At 38.5% G+C, this 22,528-nt stretch overlaps 2 protein-coding genes across 2 annotated transcripts; one reads left to right on the top strand and one right to left on the bottom strand.

The window, feature by feature from the left end:
• Positions 1–1,013: 1,013 nt before the first annotated feature.
• Positions 1,014–4,947, top strand: ankrd66 (ankyrin repeat domain 66). The gene is made up of 3 exons (XM_033643491.2): positions 1,014–1,222; positions 2,690–2,918; positions 3,106–4,947. The coding sequence occupies exons 1-3, from the start codon at positions 1,084–1,086 to the stop codon at positions 3,239–3,241; spliced, it is 504 nt and encodes a 167-aa protein (XP_033499382.1). The 5' UTR covers positions 1,014–1,083; the 3' UTR covers positions 3,242–4,947.
• adgrf3a (adhesion G protein-coupled receptor F3a) lies at positions 4,649–21,191 on the bottom strand. The gene is made up of 18 exons (XM_078175418.1): positions 21,047–21,191; positions 17,217–17,271; positions 16,962–16,974; positions 16,714–16,842; positions 16,400–16,618; positions 16,245–16,348; positions 16,035–16,093; positions 15,818–15,942; positions 13,318–13,536; positions 12,220–12,462; positions 11,979–12,131; positions 11,562–11,676; positions 10,170–10,248; positions 9,781–9,960; positions 7,392–8,726; positions 7,268–7,309; positions 4,876–4,911; positions 4,649–4,786 (listed from the first exon to the last, which is right to left on the bottom strand). The coding sequence occupies exons 2-18, from the start codon at positions 17,262–17,264 to the stop codon at positions 4,730–4,732; spliced, it is 3,156 nt and encodes a 1,051-aa protein (XP_078031544.1). The 5' UTR covers positions 17,265–17,271; positions 21,047–21,191; the 3' UTR covers positions 4,649–4,729.
• Positions 21,192–22,528: the final 1,337 nt, after the last annotated feature.

Consider the following 22,528-nt stretch of genomic DNA (forward strand, 5'->3'; position numbering starts at 1 on the left):
AGAATCATTTTTTAAGCATTGGAGAGGAACTTGTGTTTTTTATTTTGGCTCAGGGGAAGGGCATACCAATTTAAATGGTAGTATTTTGTAATTATTTTACAGCAGATTTTTAAAGAATCCATGGCATGTTTTCTTAAAAAAATGTCAAACTTACACCAGAAACTGTAAAAACAGAAATTATTGTTGAATTTTCAAATTTCCCACAGTCCTTGGACACATCATAGGCAAGGAACGCTTCCATCAGAAAGAAAACAGCCAAATCTGAGCTTAAGATAGTGATACTTAATCAAAACCGCTTTATTCGACATCCCATTTAGAATTTGGCCAAAAATAAACCTTCTGCACTAACTTACGAGTATGCATGATGAGAATAAAAAACCCAAAGCTTTTTTTCAACTCCAGGATTTCCATTTCAACTTTTAATTTTAAAACACATAAAAGGATAAGTTTTTAAAAAGGTAGTAACTGATTTATGGTGGAGGGAGAGTCATGTATTTACCCCCAGCCACTCAGGGAGGCTCAAAGAAAAATATTTGTAGCTATGGGGATGATAAAAATAATTTTAAAATAAGAAGAACCCCTCCTATGACAAGTAAAGAACAGTCCCTAAAAGTCCATGTTTGATCAAACCTACTACTGAAGCTAACATTTTCTTTTTATCTTATACTTCCACTTACCTAGTGGCAACATGTTAATTAACCCAACTCACTATGTATACTTTATAATTACCTGAAATACTTTAATTAGGGGGGAGAAAGATGTTTTGAACAAAAATTGTCGTAGATTTGGTTAACAATGATCTTTTCCGCCATGTTTGTTCGGCTAACGTTAGCCTACCGGTCGCCTAACCTAAACTCTTCACTCACAAACTTTTAAAAGCTAATTTGGTTCTTTCTCCGCGGTATTAGATGTTTTTGAAAAAGCACAACTGCTCATTAAATTCAACCTCTTCAGTGTGTCATGTATTTTTAAGACACACAGCCTGGTTTTATCATCTGGCTACAGCAGGTGGCAGCATTTACCGTTCACACGCCGGGGCCATCTTGTGTTGGTCCACCGTTGCTAGGTAACCACAGTACCGAGATGACAGAGTTGCACCAGGCAGCTGCAGCGGGCGACTTTGACCGAGTTGAGGAGCTCCTGAAACAAAATGAATGCAATCCCAACCACAGAGATATCGACTGGAGCTACAAGACTCCTCTTCACTGGGCAGCAGCTAAAGGTAGTTCATTGGTCAGTGGGAATTTGTAGTGTCCTTTCACCTGGAGCACCTGCAGGTCTCATCAGTTTACACACAGCTACCGCCATTAAAATACTGCAGTGTTGACTGTAACGGTCACAGGAGAGGGTGTCCAAAAGACCCTGAAGACGGACAGTTACAGCTATATCCCTGTTTTCCTCTTTTTGTGATTTTACTTAACATTGACTGTAACGTTAGTAAAGCTAGCTGTTTTATTTGTCCGTCATATAAGGGACTGTCCTATATCAGACATTGGCTTTTAGGGACTGTTCTTTACTTATCAGAGTAGGAGAGTGGCTGGGGTGTGACCTCTTTTTTATTTTTATTTTTTTATTATTATTTTTACCCTCCCCAATGCTAAAAGCATTTTTCTTTGTGCCTACCTGAGTGACTGGCAGGAAATGCATGACCCTCCCTCCATCATAAATTAGTTTATGGTGATGATCAGCTATAAGTAGATTTTAAAAACTTGTGATTTTTAAAAGTAAAAATTAAAAGTGAAAGACGAAATCCTGGAGTTGAAAAATGCCTCGGTTTTTCACTCTTGTTGTGCGTGCTGGTGAACAAGGGTTCATGGTTTATTTTTTAGCTAAATTTTAAAGGAGACATGTAGAATGAAGTAATTTTGATAAAGTATTACAATTTCAAGCTCAGATTTGGTTATGTATTTTTTTTATGGAAGAGTTCGGCCCACAAAATGTGTTCAAGGACTGTTGGAAATTTGAAAATCAAATAATTTTTCTCTTTTTTTTTTTTTTTTTTTTACAGTTTCTGGCTATGATAAATGGTGTAATTTTGGCATTTTCTTTACAAATCGGCAGGAAAATAAATACGCAATACAGCCAATTAAATTTGTATGCCATAACCCAAAATAAAAAGCACAAGTCCCTCCCCAGTGCTTAAAAAAATTGACATGCCTCCTATTTTTTGTCCCACTCCCTCCCCTCATACTTAACAAACAGTCCCTTATTTTATTGGTGGGAGGATGTGCCTCTCAAATGACACCATCATAAAACTTAGATATAGAAAGCTAGCTATTAGGTTTTAGTTTATTAAAAATACCTGTCAGTCAGCATGGGAGTGACTTGTGTTTTCAATTGATAACTTCTAAAAATTCTTAAAAAAAAAAAAATTTACCAACTCCAGCTTTAATTTAAAATTATTACTTTATCAATTATTCAATTGATTATTTGTTTAATGAATTACTCAGTTTTTAAATGTTAGAAAATCCTGAATTTCAGCCAATTTTTTGCCAATCAACTAATTAAGTGCCCTTTTTTGTTGCAGTTTTTATTGTATTTTCTTTGGCCTCTCTTTCGTCTTCTTGTCATAGTCAGACTTTTCCTCCACCACAGTAAATAAGAGTTTGTTTTTAAAAGACCAGAGTAAAAAAAATCACCAGGCTCTTAAATGCAGGTACCAGATCACACTGTGACGCTTTTTCTACAGGTCACACAGAAACAGTGAGGATCCTCATTGAACATGGAGCCAGGCCGTGTCTGAGGACGGAGCATGGATGGACCCCTGCCCACTCGGCTGCAGAGTCCGGCCGGCTGGCAGTGCTGCGGCTGCTGCACTCCCTGCATGCCCCTATAGACAAGGAGGACTGCTGTGGAGACAAACCAGTGCGGATAGCTGAAATATACGGACACCAGGACTGCGTTCGATTTCTTAAAAAGTATAAAATGAAGCCCGGTTTTCTGATTCGCCACCACTGGTGTTATTTCATTCTCTGATTCACATCTCCTCGATTCACACATGCCACACTCTGATTAAGTTTTCCTCTCAGATACTCAGATCAATAAGATTATACATTGACTTTATAAGGTAAGTAAGAAAATTTGCTCTGTTTTTGTATGTTGCAGAGCAGAAATTGAGTGCCAGGCCTACCGCAAGATGGCAACCCAGAAAGGGATTTCACTGGATGACACGGACGAGGAGTGGGCAGAGCAGGGCAAAGAAAATGAAGCAAACAGAATCTCTAGCAACATTCAGACGTAGGATGAACTCATCTTTTCACAAATAAGAGTTGTCAGTGTTTCAGTGCTTTATTAGTAATGGATAACACACACAGTATTGCTCAAACCACATCTGAACTTTATATGTAATTTAATTTATAGCAATGAATAAAGAATACAAGTTGGAAATGTTTTAGGGATGCACATTAATATCGGCACGTCATCGGTATTGGCTGATATTGGCTTTAGAATTAACTGTCAGAATCTGCCAACATGCCTATTCTTATTTTTGCACAATGATTGAATATTATATACACTGAAGAGGATGACATAGGGCTATCAGAATAAGAGTATGCATATTACGATGTTAATTCCACTACAGAAGAGACTTGATCACTAAAATTAAGTGGGGAAAAAAGTGGATATAGACCCTTTTACTGTTAGTAAAGTATGACGTTTTTGGGTGGGCGGTACTTAGCTGGAGGCAAAACAATTCTCCACAGACATTAGCCAGTGCTAGCTAGCAAGCTCAATTGGCTTGTTTTAGACAATGGAGGAAGATGATTCAAGTGGTGCACTCAGTAATATTAATTCCGAGTGCCCGGAGCGCTCTCTGGCACAAACTGGACTGTTCATAAATAAGCTGTCAGAATGTACTGTGGCTGGGGAGATGGAGCAGCAGAGTACCAAGCAAAGTGAATACATAATTTACTTAACCGTTTGTTAATGCATATAGAAATATAACGCTCCGTTTCTTCAACCAACAGGGCTCTCATTATAGGGTAGAGCGTCATACTGAAATTATGAACGCACCATGTCAGGTCACTCACTCTCCGGGACCAGGAGTGTTACTAGAGTAAGTAAACACTGACCCATGGGACCAGACTGGCCGACCCGTATGCTCTCACTCAGTGGATGGATGATGTCACAGGAAGCTTTGTGGTTGATTACTATGCCAATCTTACAAAGGAAGACGACACTTGAACAGTTTTCTCCAGTTTGTTTTGCTATTGAAGCTAACGTTAGCTAATGTGCTAAAAGTTAACATTACTTAGAAATCCAATATCTCTCTTAATACCTCCCCAGTTTCTGATGAGGTGGACATGATAACCCTTAATACACATAACGTCATTTATCCTTACAACAGGAAATACCTTTTCCCAAACCTGACTTGAAGTGTGTGCTGCACATGCAAGCATTTTTCATGATCCGTCCAATCCCTTCGTCTTATCGCATTTAACCAAAGTGGTCTTTGTTTTTTAAGACCTTTATGTAGCCTACTGCCCTGAGGCGGAGAGTCATGTTTTGCCTCCAGCAAATCCAATAACCAAAATCCAATATTGTGAATCCGTAAAATATTTCCTGTCAAAAACAAACAATGTACAGTGGATTGTATCACAGGTAATGAATCAAAATAACAACAACAAAATCATCAAGTGCATGTAAATAAGGCTTATGAAGCAAATATCTGCAATTGTATGTGTAAAATGTAGTTTGTTTAGATTGCAGTGCAGCTATTTGAGACTATTTTTTACTTCTTCCCACTTGAGTCTAACTTGGTGGTGCTGTCAGTAGTCGATGCCAGAGGCTGGAGAGCAGAGGAGAAGGATGTGTAAAATGAATCCACAATCATTACTGTATTTTAAATATGAATAAACCCAGTCATAGCACACTTACTTTTCTCTTCAGATGACTCAGCAGTGCTTCACGTGTCTGTCAACATTGGATTAAAATATTTTTAATGATGCATTTCTACCTTGTTTGTAGTTTTTTGGTGTAATTAAACATTTAACTTGTTAAACAACTAATTGAAACTTCTGACAGTGGGTTGTAATTTGGATACACTCCCTGATAAAGCCGCAATCATGATTCCAAATCCTAAAATTTCTTCCCAGGGTTAGAGGTTTGTTGAAGTTTAAAACTTCACCAAAGATCCCAAGAATTTTCTGCCTTTTTGTACCCTATAATATCATGGATCGCATGTATCTTTGGAAAATATGCTTATTCGCTTTCTCATAGAGAGTTGGATGAGAAGACTGTCTGATACCACTATCATTTGGGGTTGTTAAACATGAAGCTGAAGCCAGCAACCTGTTAACTTAGCATAGGGACCATCAGTGATGTTGAGCATGCTAAGAGGTTAAACCAGTCACCAGAATAAATGTTAGCATGGGATGTCTCTGCAAACCACAGATCCATTACTTTCGTATGTTATTACATTATTAGATTAAAAAAAAAATGTAATGTGCATGTAATATTTTTAGATCTTGCAAATGCGTTTGGTTCAGTACCACACAGCCTCATTTTGAGTACGTTTGACTACTTCAAAGTGCCACAGGTAGTTGTTAACTTAGTGAGAGCATATTGTCAGTATATTATGTTGTGTCTAAGTACGGCAAGTTTCACAACAGGTTAGCAGAGGCTAGAAATAGGTATTATGGCAGGGTGTACAATTTCTCCATTAACATTTACTATGGCGATGGAAGTAATCATCAGGGCTTCTAAGTGGGTGGTAGGTGAGGAGAGATGGCAGAACGGGGTGCATCTTCCACCAGTTAGGGCTTACATGGATGACATGACACTGGTGACCACAAAAATGCCATGTACAAAGAGGCTACTAGAGAAGGTAAATAAGAACCTCAAGTGGGCCAGCATGAAGACCAAGCCTAGTAAGTCTAGAAGCATCTCGATACAGAGGGAAGTTAAGTGACAGGAAGTTTGTCCTAGATGATGAGGAAATCCCAACAATCAGGGGAAAGGCAGTTAAGAGCTTAGGTAGGTGGTACAATCTAGAGTTGAATGATGAGGAACAGGTGGTGAAATTTAGAAAAAATATGGCTGAAGGATTGGATAGAATAAATAAATCAGAACTTCCAGGAAAGTTGAAGTTGTGGTGTTTGCAGTTTGGGCTATATCCTAGGTTAATGTGGCCACTGTCAATTTATGAAATTCCAATGTCTGTTGTGGAGAGAATTGAAAGGTCGGTTAGCTCCTATATTAGGAAGTGGTTGGGCGCTCCTAGGTGTCTAAGTAGTGTTGCATTGTATGGAAAAAGGATACTTCAGCTGCTAGTATCTAGTTTAACAGAGGAATTTAAATGTACCAAGGTCAGGACAGAGCTGTTGTTATCTGGGAGTAAGGACGTGGTAGTTAGTAGTGTGGTTCCAAATCCAACCAAGGGGAGGAGAGTGGAACCCAAGGATGGCAGTTCAGGAGGCAGAGGCAGCTTGGCTCAGGCAAACCAGTATGGAAAAAAGCAGGTCCCAAAGATAAAAGACAGCTGGTTGTGGAACAGATAGGTAGACAGGAAGAGATGCTAAGGGGTGCAAAGGTAGTGGCCCAGGCTAAGCAGGGACGGTGGTTGAATTGGGAAAGTGTAGAGAAGAGGAAGCTTAGTTGGAGGGACCTGTGGAGTATGGAGGGGAATCGTATTAGATTCCTGGTAGGGGCTACATACGATGTGTTACCAACCCCCCCAGAACCTAAAACTGTGGGTAAATGGGGACCCATCATGCCCATTGTGTTCAGGTACCACAACCTTAAAGCATATTTTGCCAGGCTGTAAAGTTAGCTTGTCACAAGGCCGGTATACATGGCCGGCAGGGCCATGAAAAAAACCCAACTGCTTTTCATGGCACCACCCCAGCTTCAAATGCAGCGATGTCTCTGTCAAAAAACAACTGCTTTTTGTTGCCCTCTCTCTGGTGGAAACAGACTAACAGGTCGCTAAAAAAACACCCATATTTGTTGGCTTAAAAGCTGCTGGAAATACAGCAATGACTCATTCAGAAACAACCATTTTGATGTTTGCTGGTCCCAGCAGTGGTCTGCAGCATGGCGGGTTTCTTGCTTAGGTGTCATGCCATCCATCAGAACTTTAGAAACGTTGATATAATACTTATGAAATATCCAAATGTAACGTATCTGTGGTTTACAGAAATGCTTTTAAATATTTTGCTGCTGCTGGCCTACTACAGAAGAAACACAGTAATAACATAATTGATCCAGAAATGCAAAACCCATTATGATTCATTTTGGCATTTCCTTTAAAGAAGTAAAATTGCCTTACCAGTTTGTCCCCCAGGCATGTGGTCAACAAAATGAAGAAACCCTGCAAATGAAATGACAAGGTTACTAGACAAGGAAAACTTTTACTGGTCCAGATGTTTACCTAAAGATCATAATGAACATACCTGGAAGGAATTCAGCAGGGTAAAGGCATAATTGATTACCAAGACCATGGTTCCACTTGTGAGGTCAAGAAGCATCACGGCAAAGCCGAAAATCCAAGTCACACCGAAGATTGGAGTCAGAAGGATAACTGACCTAATGACAGTTAGGGCAGCTTTTCTCTCCTGTTCATTGGACCGCTCTGTATTCGTAGGGCGATCCAAAAGCTTCATGATCACCACCAGCATGGAGAACACATTGAATATGACAATGGTACCGACTGGTACGACAAATGTGTGGATGGACCCTTGCATAAGTCCAGTGTAACGCAGCCAACAGGTCTCATGGGAGAAGTACTCGCCTTCAGCACCACCCTTATAGCTAAGAACTGTGATGACAACAATCAGCAAAGGACACACATAGCCCAGGAAGAGTGACAACCTCAGGTAGATTTTCTTGCTCACATTATGGAACAGAAAAGTTGCTTGGTGAAGGAGCATGCTGCTCAGACAAAACATCCAGAAGAACATGGACAGGTAACAGAAATGCTTTAACACGACAAAAACCTTGCACCACATTTCTGAAATATCACTGGGCTTAGAGGATGCTAAAAAACTGATATCTGCAACTAGCAGACATAGAGAAACGTTAACGTGGGCAGTATGGCGCAAATACAAAGTACTTGTCTTCACTACAGTGTTCCAGACGAGCAGTTCTACCACGAGGCTGATAATGAGTGACACGACTGATACAGACAGTCCAACATAGGTAACCTCTGTTATCCAGGGGACTTTCACTGGATACTTTGACATTAGAATGGCGAATGAAGACAAATGTTTGCAAATGCAAAGTCCCTCATTGGAGGAACCGTCCCATTCGCAGCCATCATCTGACCAATCTCCAGTGTTGTTATTCCAGTAGACACACCTCATGAATGTGTGGGGACGCCTTTTTCTGTGCAATGGAAAGTGGATTCTAATCTCAACTGAATCCAGTTGTCCCCTTTCAGCAGTTGTTGACACAACAATGCTGTTAGGCTCATATCCTTGATCTTTGTTGGGCAAATAGTTCTCCAGTTCTTTAAATCCAGCTGTTTTTACAAAGCCAGAGTCGGCAGGAGAAAGAGAGATACTGGCATTAAAAACTTTGTTGCTACATTTTGAGCTCTGCGTGCAATTGGCTGCAGCTATCCTTATGTTTCTGTTTTCAGGGGCATTTGTTACATTTGTTATCTGAATCAAGTGCTCGACAGAACTCAGATATCTCTCAGCCAATGAATTATTGCTTTTGTTAGTTTTTGTCGTCCACGAGCTGCTGAGAGATCTATCCAGCATATTGCTGGATGACTCCAGAAAGTTCTGTAAAAAAACAAAGAAGCTCATGTTAGCAGCAGTTAATTCAAGTCAATGTCTGCTCAAATTTATAAAAAGCCTTTCGACTGGTTGTATCAATTACGAAAAAGGGAAAATACACAGAAAATACATCTATCTGACTGTATTTACATTGGATATTGGCACAAAATGGTCATTAATGGCAGCTCAAATTTGTAACTCTTAAAATTTTAGTCCTGGTTGATTGGACAACACCAGTGGCTGGTGGTGATAGTAATTGAGTTTTAATTTGGCCAGTTCAGACCAAAGATTTGCAACGAGATGAGAAGAAACATGCAACTACTTGCAATGCACCATTCTGCAATGTTCTAAAGACCTGCCAGTTCACACCAATGCAACTAGATGAGACAGTGTATCATCTCTATGCAACAACTCTCTGTACTTCTGTTCTGATTTCCAGCTTTTCGAGCTTATTTTGTGTCTAAATATAATTTGTAGCTTCTTAGAATATGAATGAGGATAGTGATAGCGAGGTACTGGCTATGGTTGTATTTGTTGTAGTGATGAAATGGCAAAAAACAGAAACAAAATGAGCATAAGATGGACTGCATTCATAATAAATACACCACAATAATATAATCCTCCGCAGATCATACCGTCCCATTTCGGAGACTAATTGGTTTGGCTGATGCAGTCTTCAAAGGACGCAGCCGATGTCGACCACGAAGGCTGCGTCCTTCAAAGGCTGTGGCCCCTGAATAGAGACACAGCTGAAATAACAAGCTTGTGTGCAGGAGTGTTTTGTGTTTTTGCTCGGCAACAGTCCAGTCCAAACTATTTGTGTTGGCAGAGCCAAAACATAAATGGCGCTTGTAGAACTGTTGTATAAAAGTAATATCACACTCGAGGTCATGCTGTTGTACTGAATATCAGCATGGCTGTGATTATCTTTGGCACTCAGCCTGTGGCCTTGTCCCTGTGACCTAATCACAGCAGTGTTGATATTCAGTACAACAGCATCAACCTCAAGTGTGATATTGCTTAAATATAGATAACCAAAGAAAGATTCTGTTATACTTACATTCCTTACTGAATCATCATTTATGCCTTTTAGCTTTTGACTCAAACTGGAGAGGACTTGAACAGATGCATTCATGTTTGCAAAGCTGTTGATGGTCTCTGACTCATCAGTGACTTGTGAAAGGCGGGAAAACACATCTGCAGCATTTTCATCTGGTGAGCCAAGTCCAGTGTCAACAACCTGTAGTAACAAAGATTATTCAGTGGTGATGAATATTTGTGTTTAAATGTAGACATCAGCTACTACCAAATATTTAATCTCCAAAAAGCTGAGGCTATAAAGGCATAGAAACTAGACAATCCATTCTGTGAAACTATCGTGTATTTCTGTCACTTTTCTATCAAATGATGGAGATCTTGTTTTATAACTTTAAGTTAAATTAGACTCACCAGTGCTTTCTGCAGCACATCATTCACTTTTGTGTTCACACATGCTGAAAACTCTGGTTTCCATACCCCCTTTGTAGAGCTGAAATGATTGATTCAAAACAAAATTAATCATCAACAAATATGATTAATGTATTGTATACATCATATTTTAAACACAATTCCTGAAATTCATTGGTTTTGGATCTGCAAATTGCAAGTTTTCCTCTGTGATAGTAAAATTGGGCACAGCGTTAGTTTAGGCAGGATATGATGTCAAGCCCAGCTACATCAGCTCATCTCAAACAGCCCAATCAACTGATGGAGCAGCTGACTCATGGAAGGGAGTCAGCTGATAGATCACATGATTTCTTTCTATGCAGCCAATTGGTGAATCTCATTCAGGGCGCCCTATTTAAACTGCTCTGGCCTGCCTACTGTTGCTGCTTCCTCTGCAAGCTGCTTTGCAACCCGCCTCCACCCCAGCTCCACCTTTTCATGATGTGTCTGACTTATCAATGTCATTTCTGTTTGTCATTGATGCTGCTCTGTTTTGTTCCCAGGGTTATTTTTTGCTGCTGCTCTCCTTTTGGCGCCTTAGGCTTTCCATGTAGGCACATGGAAGGGCAGGGAGGTTTGCCTCTCTGCCTTATGCTTTCCACGTAGGCGCTTGGAAGAGGCTTTCTGCATAGGCCTAGGAAAGGCAGAAAGGGCCGCAGAACAGAGCCATACCGCAAAATATAATATTGCAAATGGAAATAAAGTGTTCTTTGACTAAAGTGTTCCTGACTGAACTAAATATCTTTGGATATGGACTGAACAGGCAATTCTGAAGGGCATTCTTTATTATTCTCTGATGATATATTACTGCATTAACTGGAAAAAATAATCATCAGATTATTTGCCGATCAAAATAATAATTAGTTGTTTCCCTACTGTAGAGTCTCTCCATAAAAAATGGTACATTTAAGGCTCCAAGGGGTGAACAGGGAGAACTCTCCAGACACATGTTCTGGGCAAGAATAAACCACAAATTCATCCTGATTTCTTTGAGTGTGGTGACCCATTTATTTCCACACATGCTCGACTCACACAGGTAAAACATTGTTATCTCAGGTAGGTTTTCACACAACAGTCTCTGAGTCCATCACAGCTAAATGTCTAAGTTTCCATTCATCAGTTTTAATTTCCACGTTACAAACTCTTCATGTTGCCACACTTCACAGTCAAAAAACTGTTCACTTACCCCGTCACACACCTGCTGCTCATCACCTGCACCTTACCTACGTATATTACCTGCGTTCTCCTGCTCTGATGCGTCACCCCATGTACAAACAAAACTGCATCTATGTACATGTAGTCTCGATCAGTTAAATATGTATCAAAACAAATACAAAGAATGTTATTGTGGCCTACCCCTTTCTGCATTCCCTTTCTCGATGTCCAGAAGCATTCGTGCATTTTAACACTGCAGTGAATTCAGCTTTGGTTTCCAACCAATCACTGTCAGCTTCACAGAACTGATCGGTTTCTGTTTTGAAGAAGAAAAATTAAGGCTTCATTTATCATTTATTACATATGTAACGAAAACAACTAATGTTTTTACAAAGTCAACTTCAGCAGAGCAAGTTAGCCTGTGATGATTGTGAGGGTAGTTGTACTCCTGTAATCATCACGTGATTACCCCCTATGTAGAAGTAATGTGGGTGCTATGGACACTGTATTTTTTTATCCCATTGTGGGATTATTTGATGGCAAAATATCATGCAAAAATTTGGAACTGGGCCCAATTCACTGTTTTCTGAAAATATTTTAGCTAATATTTAAACATACCATATATGATATTGATATCTATTGAGGCTGTTCTGCTTTCGTTGCACCTGTTCTTAAAAGTGCACCATATATTTGGCGTGTGTTCGCGTTCGTCACATCTAAGGATTGTATCAGCTGCATGAACTTCAGGTCCTTTAGTCTTCCCAGGATGACCTGCAAGGATCACATATGAATGTCATGTTTTTTTTTTAGTGTGCACATGAATTCATTGAAATTGATGGGCACAAGAAAATGCACTTACTTGCAGGTTTAATTTCTCCGAGGACATTGCGTTTGCCCCATGACACAGTGTAATTTTCATGGCTGCTCTCTATCTCACATTTGACTTTAATGTTTAGTAAATCTGAACTTTTACGGCAGTGTGGAAACGGTGGGTCAGTGGTGATGTCAATGTCTGGCAGGAGGGATATGTCCAATGCAGTGCTGGCTTTGTGAGATATGTTGTATAAGTCTGACTCTTGAAGATAGGTACATGTATACTCTCCTGAGAAAAAAATGAAGAGAGATGAGACATACAAGCCATGAGAACACCCTCTGAAGGTCCAGTGTGTAGGATTTAGTGGCATCTAGCAGTGAGGTTGCTGAACTGAAACTTCTACTGTGTGCTAAGTGTGTAGGAAAATTATGGTGACCAACATGAAAATGCAGCATTAATGACCAACACATTTTCACTCCACCCTCGTCACGCATCGACATTTGGTCATGGACTTTCCACATCCAGATATGACGTGCAAGGTACCCAGGATGTGTTGGTTGTTGATGTTCTGGGACGCAGTGTCAAATTATGCCTGTTACATGTATTGTCTTCTTTCAAAATACACTTCTGTTTTACCAGAAAATTTACTGTCTCTTTCAAAATAAAAGCACTACGTCTGTACAACAACACGAATGGACCTTTTTTTTTTCTACAACACCACATGGTTAGGTTTAGGAATAAAAGAACAGGGTTATATATTATGAATATTATACATAATTTTTGCTAGTAAATAGCAACATTGTTATGAAATCAGATACAGAGCAACATTAGCGTCCATCCAATGAGCATAAATCCAAAAATGGCCTTTTACCTCTGTTTTTGTCTCCACCAACTCTGGAGGGAAATACATGGCTTTTAAGCTACAAAGTGCTTCGCTATGTTCCCCAGCTAAATACCATTTTTAGAGATTTTTTTGCTCATGACCATATTATATTCCATTTCTGCCTGTAGATCCCCTGTAAATCTTACACACTGGACCTGTATGTACAGTACTTCATGACTTTTTCACCTCTGGTTGCTTATTTACACACTCACTGTAAGTCAGCTCACAGGCCAAATATGAAAAATATGAAACAATGATACCTGTCCAGCGTCGGGATATGTTGTTCAGTGTGACACTGGTTTCCATTGTTGCTATTTGGACACTTGACTCTGTGCCACTAAATATCTCAAACACTTTCTCATATTCATTTTTCAGCCTCCACTTTGGTTTCACTTTCAGGTCCTCCTGTAATGTGCATTTCAGTTTGGGATGATCGTTGTAACACACTGGGCTAGGCGGTGGGTGGAAATGGACAACACCTGTGAACAGAAATGGGCAAAAATACATCAAAATGTATTTTGATAAAAAATACAAAATACCCCTCAAATAAATGTATCAAAATAAAATACAAAATACTGGTGCCAGAAAATGTATCAAAATAAAATACATGTATTTTGTATTTTCAAATGCAGAAAATACTTTTTACTTTTTCTTTTTAGCAGCGACCCGCAGCTCTGTAGGTCACTCTGTTGGTCACTTGGTTGGTTGCTTGGTTGGTCAGTCCACAAAGCTTTTGGTGAATAACTCAAAAAGTCCTTGCCCAAAATGCTCAAAATTTGCATATGCAACTGAGTAACTATACCAGAAAGAATGCCCACGATTTGTCCATTGGTGGCGCTATACTCACCGATTCAAATATTTTTGTGAATAACTCAAAAAGTCTAAAGACACTGTAGCTACTGTAGCTAGTTAACTTGTTTGCTGTCTAACTTGGAGCCTTTGGAGCCCTGTGTTCAACTTTTTTCAAAGGAAAAAGAGAAAAAGAAGCTAGGGACATGTAGGCTACCCTAAAATATTATTTATTGATTCAGATTTAGATTCAGACAACTTTATTGATCCCACGTGAGGCAATTCATTTGTAGCATACTCATCCCAAGCATCAACCACAACAGCATACAATTTCCTATGTTATGCACAGTCCAGTAAAACAGACCACTAGGTCATTGAAGGGCACATTGAATGGTCCAAGTTTAAAAAAAAAACATATAGATAAATATATATTAAAAAAAAAAAAGTAAAAAATATTGTTACATCCAATATTATAAGAATGTGTAGCCTATTATTTTTGTTTTTTGATTCGTGGAGAAAGTATTTTGAGTATTTTAAATACAAAATTACTCCACTCAAAAGTATGTTGTCACAAATTACATTTGCTTTTTATCGGCCTTATCAAATACAAATGACAAAATACTCAAATGTAATAGAAATACGTATTTTAAATACAAGTAATAGAAATACTGCCCATCCCTGCCTGTGAAGAGTTGAATCAGTGTAGAATCCAATGAGCTACATTCAAAAGGTATGCGTACCTTTTGAATCTATACTTCACATAAACTTTCTTAAGCAAGCCAATTGCCTGAAAATGTACCCGCATTGTACGTTTCTGCAAAACACGGATATGGTGCATTTGCATGTAATTATTTCCCTAATGTACCTGATTTATGTTTCAACAATGCTGTGGTTAATATGTGGTTAGGTTTAGACACAAAAACACTTGGTTATGGTTAGAAAAAGATCATAGTTTGGCTTACAATACCTACATTTAGTCACACAATCCCTGCAGGCTTTTAGGTTTTTAACACTATATCCCCAGGAAAAGCAGTGATGTCTCGATTTTTAAAAAGAAGTTTTTGTAGCACTATACCCACAGGAAAAGCAGCAATGTCTCGATAAAAAAACAACCAATTTTGTGCCACTATCCCTACAGAAAAACCAGTGATGTCTCTATTTTCATTTTTGAAAAAGAAGGGTTTTAGGTTTTTGTAGCATTATATTCCCAGGAAAAGCAGTGATGTCTCACTTTTAAAGAAAGGCTTTTGTAGTGCTTTACCCGCAGGAAAAGCAGTGATGTCTCGGTAGATGAAACAACCACTTTTCATAGTACTAACTTGGCAGGAAAAGCAGCGATGTCTTGATCCCAGATTTTGTGCCACTAACGCTACAGAAAAAGCAGCAATGTCTCAATTACAAAAAACGTTTTTTGTAGCACTACCTGCAGGAAAAGCAGTGATGTCTTGGTAGAAAAACAACCACTTATCATGGCACTAACTTGGCAGGAAAAGCAAGATGTCTTGATAAAAAACTACCAATCATTGTGCCGCTAACCCAAAAGAAAAAGCAGTGATGTCTCAATATGAATAAAGGTTTTTGTAGCACTATACCCACAGGACAAGCAGCGATGTCTTGGCATCTTGAACAACTTTGCAGGCACAAAAGAGCATTGGAAATTATTTTAATTACAACCAGCTTTGTCGTCTGTTGGTTTCGAACAGTGGTGTTACACCATCAACCATTCCCTGCAACTCCAAATGGCAACATCATTTGCATGTATAAAACATGCAAATATGATGTATTCCTGGGTTGCAGAAGCGTACAATGGTGATATTTCCAGTTCGTGCTTCTGCTTTGAGAATTAATTAAATTATCCCCCATTTTTTTCATTGGCAGTTGCCTCCTGACATTCATGTATTCATGTTAATTCAAACCAGGTTTAAAATGAATCCCGACAGGTGCATCCCGCCCCCAGTTAGATATAATTACCTTTAGTCTCCATGACAAGGAATCCTGACAGAGTTTCATTCAGAAGTTTCATTTTTTCACTCAACTTTTGTGAATTGACCTCGTTAGCAATGATAAGTTCAAATTCTGCGATGACGCTTCCAACCCTTCAGGGAAGGAATAATACAAATTAAAGGTAACAAATTGAAAACAGAAAAATAACTGAATTTCTTTAATTTCGTAACCAAATCAAATTTACCTGAATTCGATAATCTTTAAGCTGTCAAATCCCTTCAAAGTGCTGTACACTTTTTTCATCTGCAAGGCAACAGCTCATTCACTGAATCATTTTTCACACATCAGTATATTATTGGCAAATGACAATACCTAAATGAATTACATCATCCCTGATCTGATGAAAGTAATTAATTAAGTCATGTGCTGTTTATTCATTAATAGGAGTTTTTACCTCTCTTAACAATTTGTCATGACAGTCCTTGTATTCTTTAGAGGTTTTATCTGTCAGACAGTCGATATACCCTCTGTGCAAATTGATGAATCCTTTGATAGAAACTGTGAGGAAAAAAAAAAGACGTTGCATGTTTTAAACACAAAAGTACACACACGAATGAGCATGTAAACAGTAAAAACAACAACAACGACAACAACAACAAAAAACAAACCACATGCCTGTTGTGTTTGAAACACACATGCTAGATGAGTTGCCGGTGAAGGTGCATTGCTCGTCACCGCAACATTTCTGACTAGACTGACAAACTTTATCGCTCCATCTGAAGCCAGATTCGCAGTTACAAGTTGTGCCTTTCGGGTTGCTCTGACAGGCTGATTGGAAAAAAGCATAATAGTTGAACTCAGAGATTATATATCTATAATTAATCAGAACATACAGTAATTGAAATATTAGAAAAAATGTTTACTTGTTGTCATTTTTAGGTCGTCAATGTTCAGGCTGGCAGTGCTCACAAAAGGTTTCAGTTTCTCGGTTATGTTTTTGATTGCATTGTTCTCTATTCTCAGTTTGAAATTATAAATTTGTGTTGAATTGCCTGAAACATGAAAAAAAACAGACATCATCCTAAATGCAATACATTTTCAAATATCACACACACACCCTCTCTGTTTAAGAACAATGTCATGCTCATTTTGAAACTCAGAATAACTTTACCTTTTTCAGTAGCCTGTAAAAAAACAGAAGAAAATCACCCAATTTAATGCAATTTAATGTTGTGAGTTTGAATTTCAAAGGGACAGTTCACCACAAATCAAAACTCTGCAGCTCATATCAAAACAATCTAGACTGATAAACAGCGCTACAGTTGAGAAAGGAAATGTGTATTTTTGATTTTGGGGTGAACTGTCCCTTTAAGATCTAATGTGTTACCATATGGGCTTATCAGAGCCCTACGGCACTGGGGCTTACCTGACAGATGGTTAGTCCCAGGATTTGAAGAAATAGAAAGGCCCACATCCTGTTCCTGCAAATAATCAATAACATAAAAAGACATTTGTATTTACCCCTGGTAAACAGATATAATATTTACATATTTACATGTCATGACAGTATAAGAGCTCTTGTGCTTGTTTCAAAATCCCTTTGCTTCCTCAGAGTGAAGCTAGTTTTCCAAATTAAAGTCAGCACAATTAAATAAAATCCTCAGCAACATTGAACAAAACCCTTTGTAAGCTGCTGCAAGGTTATCAAGTTAGCTTGCTAACTATGCTAAGTAAACTTGCCGACAGACTGTTAACATTAACGAGAAAAAATGTTAATAGCAAAATGACATAATCCTTACTCTTAATGTTAATAGACATTTTTTTAAGCCTATTGGCAAGCTTGTTGTTAGCATAGCCTATAGTTGGCAAGCTAACTCGTTAACATTATAGTCTATCAGCTAGCTTACTTGTTAGCATAGCATAGTTAGCATGTGAGAGTAGGTGTTTCTGTGGTGATCTGGAGAATTCAAAGATGAGGCCGATCACAGAGTTCTTTCTCAATGCACATTTAATTACAGGCTCGGATCAACATGGCTACATGCAGAAACTATGTGATTATTGTGAACAGAGAGAGACACAGCTTATATAGGATGGTGGCATGTATACTATTACCTTAAATGGTGCCTTGACACATTTAACTTGACCTTGGGCCAACTAAAATTAGTCTAACTTGTCCATTCATCAGTAAGCCTAGCACTTCTGACGCCATGACGTCTGTCATAACGGAATATGATCCCCAGGGGTCTTGACCAAGTATCCACTGGTCAGTGGAGATGTAAAAATACATACTAACATTATGCTAACTCGCTAATATTATAGTCCATCTGCAAGCTTACTTGTTAGCATAGTCAACCTAGGTAGCAAGCTTACTCGCTAATATTATAGTCTATCGGCAAGCTTACTTGTTAACATAGCCTACCCATGTAAGCTAGCTCACTAATATTATAGTCTATCAGCAAGCTTAGCTGTTAGCATAGCCAACCTACTTAGCAAGCTCACTCGCTAATATTGTAGTCTATCAGCAAGCATACTTGTTAGCAGCCAATCTAGTTAGCAAGCTAACTCGCAAATGTTATCGTCTTTAGAGGTCTATACAATCTGGAGATACGACACCCTCTTTATGCCTACAAACTTGATTCGGATAAAGAAACACTTCTTAAAATGAATTAACTACAGATGAAAAATAGCCTTTTGGCTAATTCTGGCATTTTTAAGACCATGTGTATTTATTAATTTGCACTGTCCCTTCTTAAATAAACTAAACTAAATCTTTTTTATACTTATTTTTGCACGTTTGTGCAAATTAAAGCACCTTGAAAAAATTGTGGTTACTGTATTTTTCAATTAACAACAGAAGTTCAGCTAAACAACTAAATGATTATGTGATGTGGTATACTCCTCTCCAACATTAATAACTCTCACAGCACTGTCGGTTTAAAAGGAAATGTATGTTTGGCATCTGTCCAAGAGTTCGGTGTATATTCCTGCTCTGTGAGGCTCTGAGGCTTTAACAAAATCATGCAAATATTTTGACGGTTCTTTTTTAATCTCAGATAAGGAAACAGATCTAGACAGTGCATGCAGACTGTTATCTGATAACAGTTGTTCTGATCCTGTTGACTCAGCAGAGATAACATTCACATGAAACGTGATAATCTACAGTAGAATAAATATTCATAAGCTATACAGAATGACTGTGAGCCTCACTGCATTACATTACACTATATTTATTTATCTTTATTTATTTTATAAATCCCCCTGGGACCCGAACTTTTGTTTGGTATACTTTTTATAATTTCTCCTAGCTATTTGGGATCAGTAGGATCTGATTCAAAAAACTAAACACTGTCAACAATGATAAAGCCCCAATGTCCTCAAACGAGATGATAATGAAGTTCCAATGTCCTTTAACAGGTGTCCTGATGTCTTCAAAATGTCTTCAAATGAGTAATTAACAGCATCTTAGCTTGTTACAGTTGCTAAAATTAGTCACATTTGTTGCCATATCAAACTATGAATGTTATCAATCATAAATAAGTGGCTCCAGCAGATTCAAGGTACAACATCTGAGGTCTCTGTCCAGAAGAGCGCAGTCCTAGGAACAGCTAAGACACTGCGCAGAACTCTCAAACTCCCAGGACTCTGGTAGAGGACCCAAGCTTGAGGAAGACACACCACACACCCCCATAGTGTGATTTTTATATGTATATATGGATTTATTCATTTTTCATAATCGCTTATCCCGTTAGGAGTCCTGGCTGACATTGGGTGAGAGGCAGGGTACACCCTGGACAGGACAACCAGACTATCACAGGGCTGACACATAGAAACAGACAACCATGCACACTCACATTCACACCTACGGACAATTTAGAGTCACCAGTTAAGCTGCATGTCTTTAGACTGTGGGAGGAAGCTGGAGAAAACCCACGCTGACATGCATGGTTGGGCTCCCCCACCCTGGATTTGAACTAGGAACTCTCTTGTTGTGCGGCAACAATGCTAACCACTACAGATATAAGAGTATTGTAAGTTTATAGCAGTTAAACAGCATGACTTATGGACTTTTTTCCTCATTCTTTTTTAAACAGTGTGTACCCTATAAAGTCTTCTTTAACTATTTTACATTGTGAAAAAGGGACACATAACAAAGGTATACTTTAATTCAAATTTCTACTGATTTTGGGTTAGCTTGGTACATGATAGTTCTACACATCAATCTTGACAAACAAAAATAAAAATACAAAACAAACAGGGTAACAGCCACCCGTATAAAAGGGGGGTACAGCACCAGTCCCACAATAAAACTTAATAGTGATACTAATTAAAAAAAATGAAAAAAGAATAAATACAAAAAATAGACAGGGCAAGACAAAAAAAAAATCACACTTCCAGGCCCTGAGACAATGCAAAAATAATTCCAAAAATCCCCCCAGATTGGTCCTTGAGCACCGTTATCACAGTCAGCATGGATTCATAAGAGGCAGTTTTTGTTATACATTCGACCCATTCTTTTATTTCTGGGGGTGTCGCTGACTTCCAGTTCCTAAGCATTGTTCTAGTAGCTGTAATGACTCCAGCCATAACGACTGAGAATCCGTCCCTCGACACATTATGTGATCATGATCTGTCCCCCAATAATCACAGTCCTGGAGACACTGGCAATGTCTTACCTGCCTATTTACTCATGTGTCAAAGAATTTTACGTCAAAAGGGCCAAATGAGTGGACAGTCCCAAATACAGCTAACGTCTTGTGATGGTTTTCTTACCAGTGGAAATGTTCCATTAAATTACACTGCCACATGAATTTTGAGTTTTCCTTCACATAATTACAAACATTACCACTATAAATTGGTGCATAAAAATTACCAGACTGCAGGAAATGAAGTGTGAGATGCTCAAAATGTCCTTAAAGGACACCCAGACCTCCTGCTTAAAATGTGTCCCTACCAATGTTGAAATGAAACCGTTGATCCTATCACACTAAATGGCCTGTTAGATAAGTTATATTCATGACTGCACTGAATTCCTGAGATGATAAAGCAAAAAAGAAGCAATGTGGCATTCTTAATCATTTAGAGAACATCGCCAAGAGTTACAAAAATACACTGAACTTTATCTGCTGTTCTTTAAAACTGTTGAGATTTGCCAGTTGTTCATTGTAACAGCTAGTATCACACATAATGCATGGGCTTTGTAGGAAAATACAACATGTATACTGATGAAAGATAGTCAGTGTAGAAAGATAAACTCACCTGTTCTTCTGGATGTGTATCAGTGAACCATAACAGCAGCGTCTCACAACTTCACAGGACCCTGTCTGTACCCATAAATGACAGCAGCACACTGATGGAGCTGGTGTTGTAGCTGCTTACAAGGAAGTGAACAACACAAAAAATAATTCCGTTTGACTGCAGCATGTCATCATCAGCGTTACTGCAGGTACAAATGCAAAACCATTATATGGTCTAATTTGACTTTCAAAAATGGAAACCCCATAGTGTCTGTGTACTGAAGATACTGTGCTGAAGAAAAGTTATGGTGTTTTATATAATCTCATACCATTATTTTTAACGACATTTCTGGTTCTGAGTGAAATATCTCAATGCTTATTAAAGGTTTTGTCATAAAAACTGGTAAACATTCCCAGAGGATTAATCCCTAACAGTTTTGGTGATCCCCTGACTTTCCCTCTAGCCCCACCACAAGGTTCACATTTGTGGTCTGGAGCAAAATACCAAACATTGACCAAATTTGTCACTCACATTTATGAACAATTTAGTTATCCTTACAGAAGTTAATGAAATGCTGGGGGGGGGAATTAATACAGTACAGTATCGCGAAATCTTTGTGAGGCAATATCGTATCATCACACAGTGCCAAGTACCAATTTAATTATAGAAATTATTAATTTTAAATAAAATATAAAATATTAAAATTAATACAAAATATTAAATTAATATATATACATTATATATGTATATATATATATATATATATGAACAGACTGAAAACTTTATCTTACTAGATAAAAAAAGTAATAAATTGCAATACATTTTATCACAATACTCAGCATATCGCAACATATTTAAAATCCCAATAATATTGTATCGTGATAATATCGTATTGTGGATCCTCTGGTGATTCCCACGCCTAGTTGGGACCCACAGGTTGGGAACCAGTGCAGTAGAGATTGTGAAGCAAGTCACGCCCACACTGTTTAAAATAATGGGCATAGCTACCATGATGTCACCTATTCCTTTGTAGGCTACTGCTTTGAAGCCTTGAGTTTGGCATTTTTGCTGTCGCCATCTTTGTGTTTTGGTGCCATGAGTACCATACTGAAGGCACTATCCACAGAGAGCCTATCACTCAAAGTGGCCCCGCCCTTAATTACGCAGAACTTTAAGCCTTAATGAAATGTAAATGAGTGAGTTATATAAAATTCACCCCCTGCACAGTTGAAGGTGGAAACTAGCTATAGAGACCAAGGCCCTGATCACACAGAAAGCATGTTAGCAGCTGGAGGTGTCTTTTTATAATTGTTTTTAATGAGAATGAAACTTTTTGCTCGCGGTTTTTGCGTTGCTACACGCCTCGTGTTTCTGCCCTCTAGGTGCCTGCCGTTTTTGAAGGAGCACTCTAAACTCCTCGATTCGAAAAAACTTCAACTCAGCAGAAAAGCGCCCAACATCATCTCTTTTTCGTCATCTTGTTCCCCATTGTCCAATCACATG

This window comes from Epinephelus lanceolatus, chromosome 15, assembly GCF_041903045.1.
Source record: "Epinephelus lanceolatus isolate andai-2023 chromosome 15, ASM4190304v1, whole genome shotgun sequence".
NCBI classification, from domain to species: domain Eukaryota; kingdom Metazoa; phylum Chordata; class Actinopteri; order Perciformes; family Serranidae; genus Epinephelus; species Epinephelus lanceolatus.

Coding starts and splice junctions, on each gene's coding strand:
- ankrd66 (XM_033643491.2), top strand. CDS start 1,084: ATGACAGAGTTGCACCAGGCAGCTGCAGCGGGCGACTTTGACCGAGTT. Junction 1,223..2,689: donor TCACTGGGCAGCAGCTAAAG/GTAGTTCATTGG, acceptor CTTTTTCTACAG/GTCACACAGAAACAGTGAGG. Junction 2,919..3,105: donor TGCGTTCGATTTCTTAAAAA/GTATAAAATGAA, acceptor TGTATGTTGCAG/AGCAGAAATTGAGTGCCAGG.
- adgrf3a (XM_078175418.1), bottom strand. CDS start 17,264: ATGTGGGCCTTTCTATTTCTTCAAATCCTGGGACTAACCATCTGTCAG. Junction 15,943..16,034: donor TTAAAGATTATCGAATTCAG/GTAAATTTGATT, acceptor CCTTCCCTGAAG/GGTTGGAAGCGTCATCGCAG. Junction 10,249..11,561: donor GAAAGGGAATGCAGAAAGGG/GTAGGCCACAAT, acceptor CAATCATTTCAG/CTCTACAAAGGGGGTATGGA.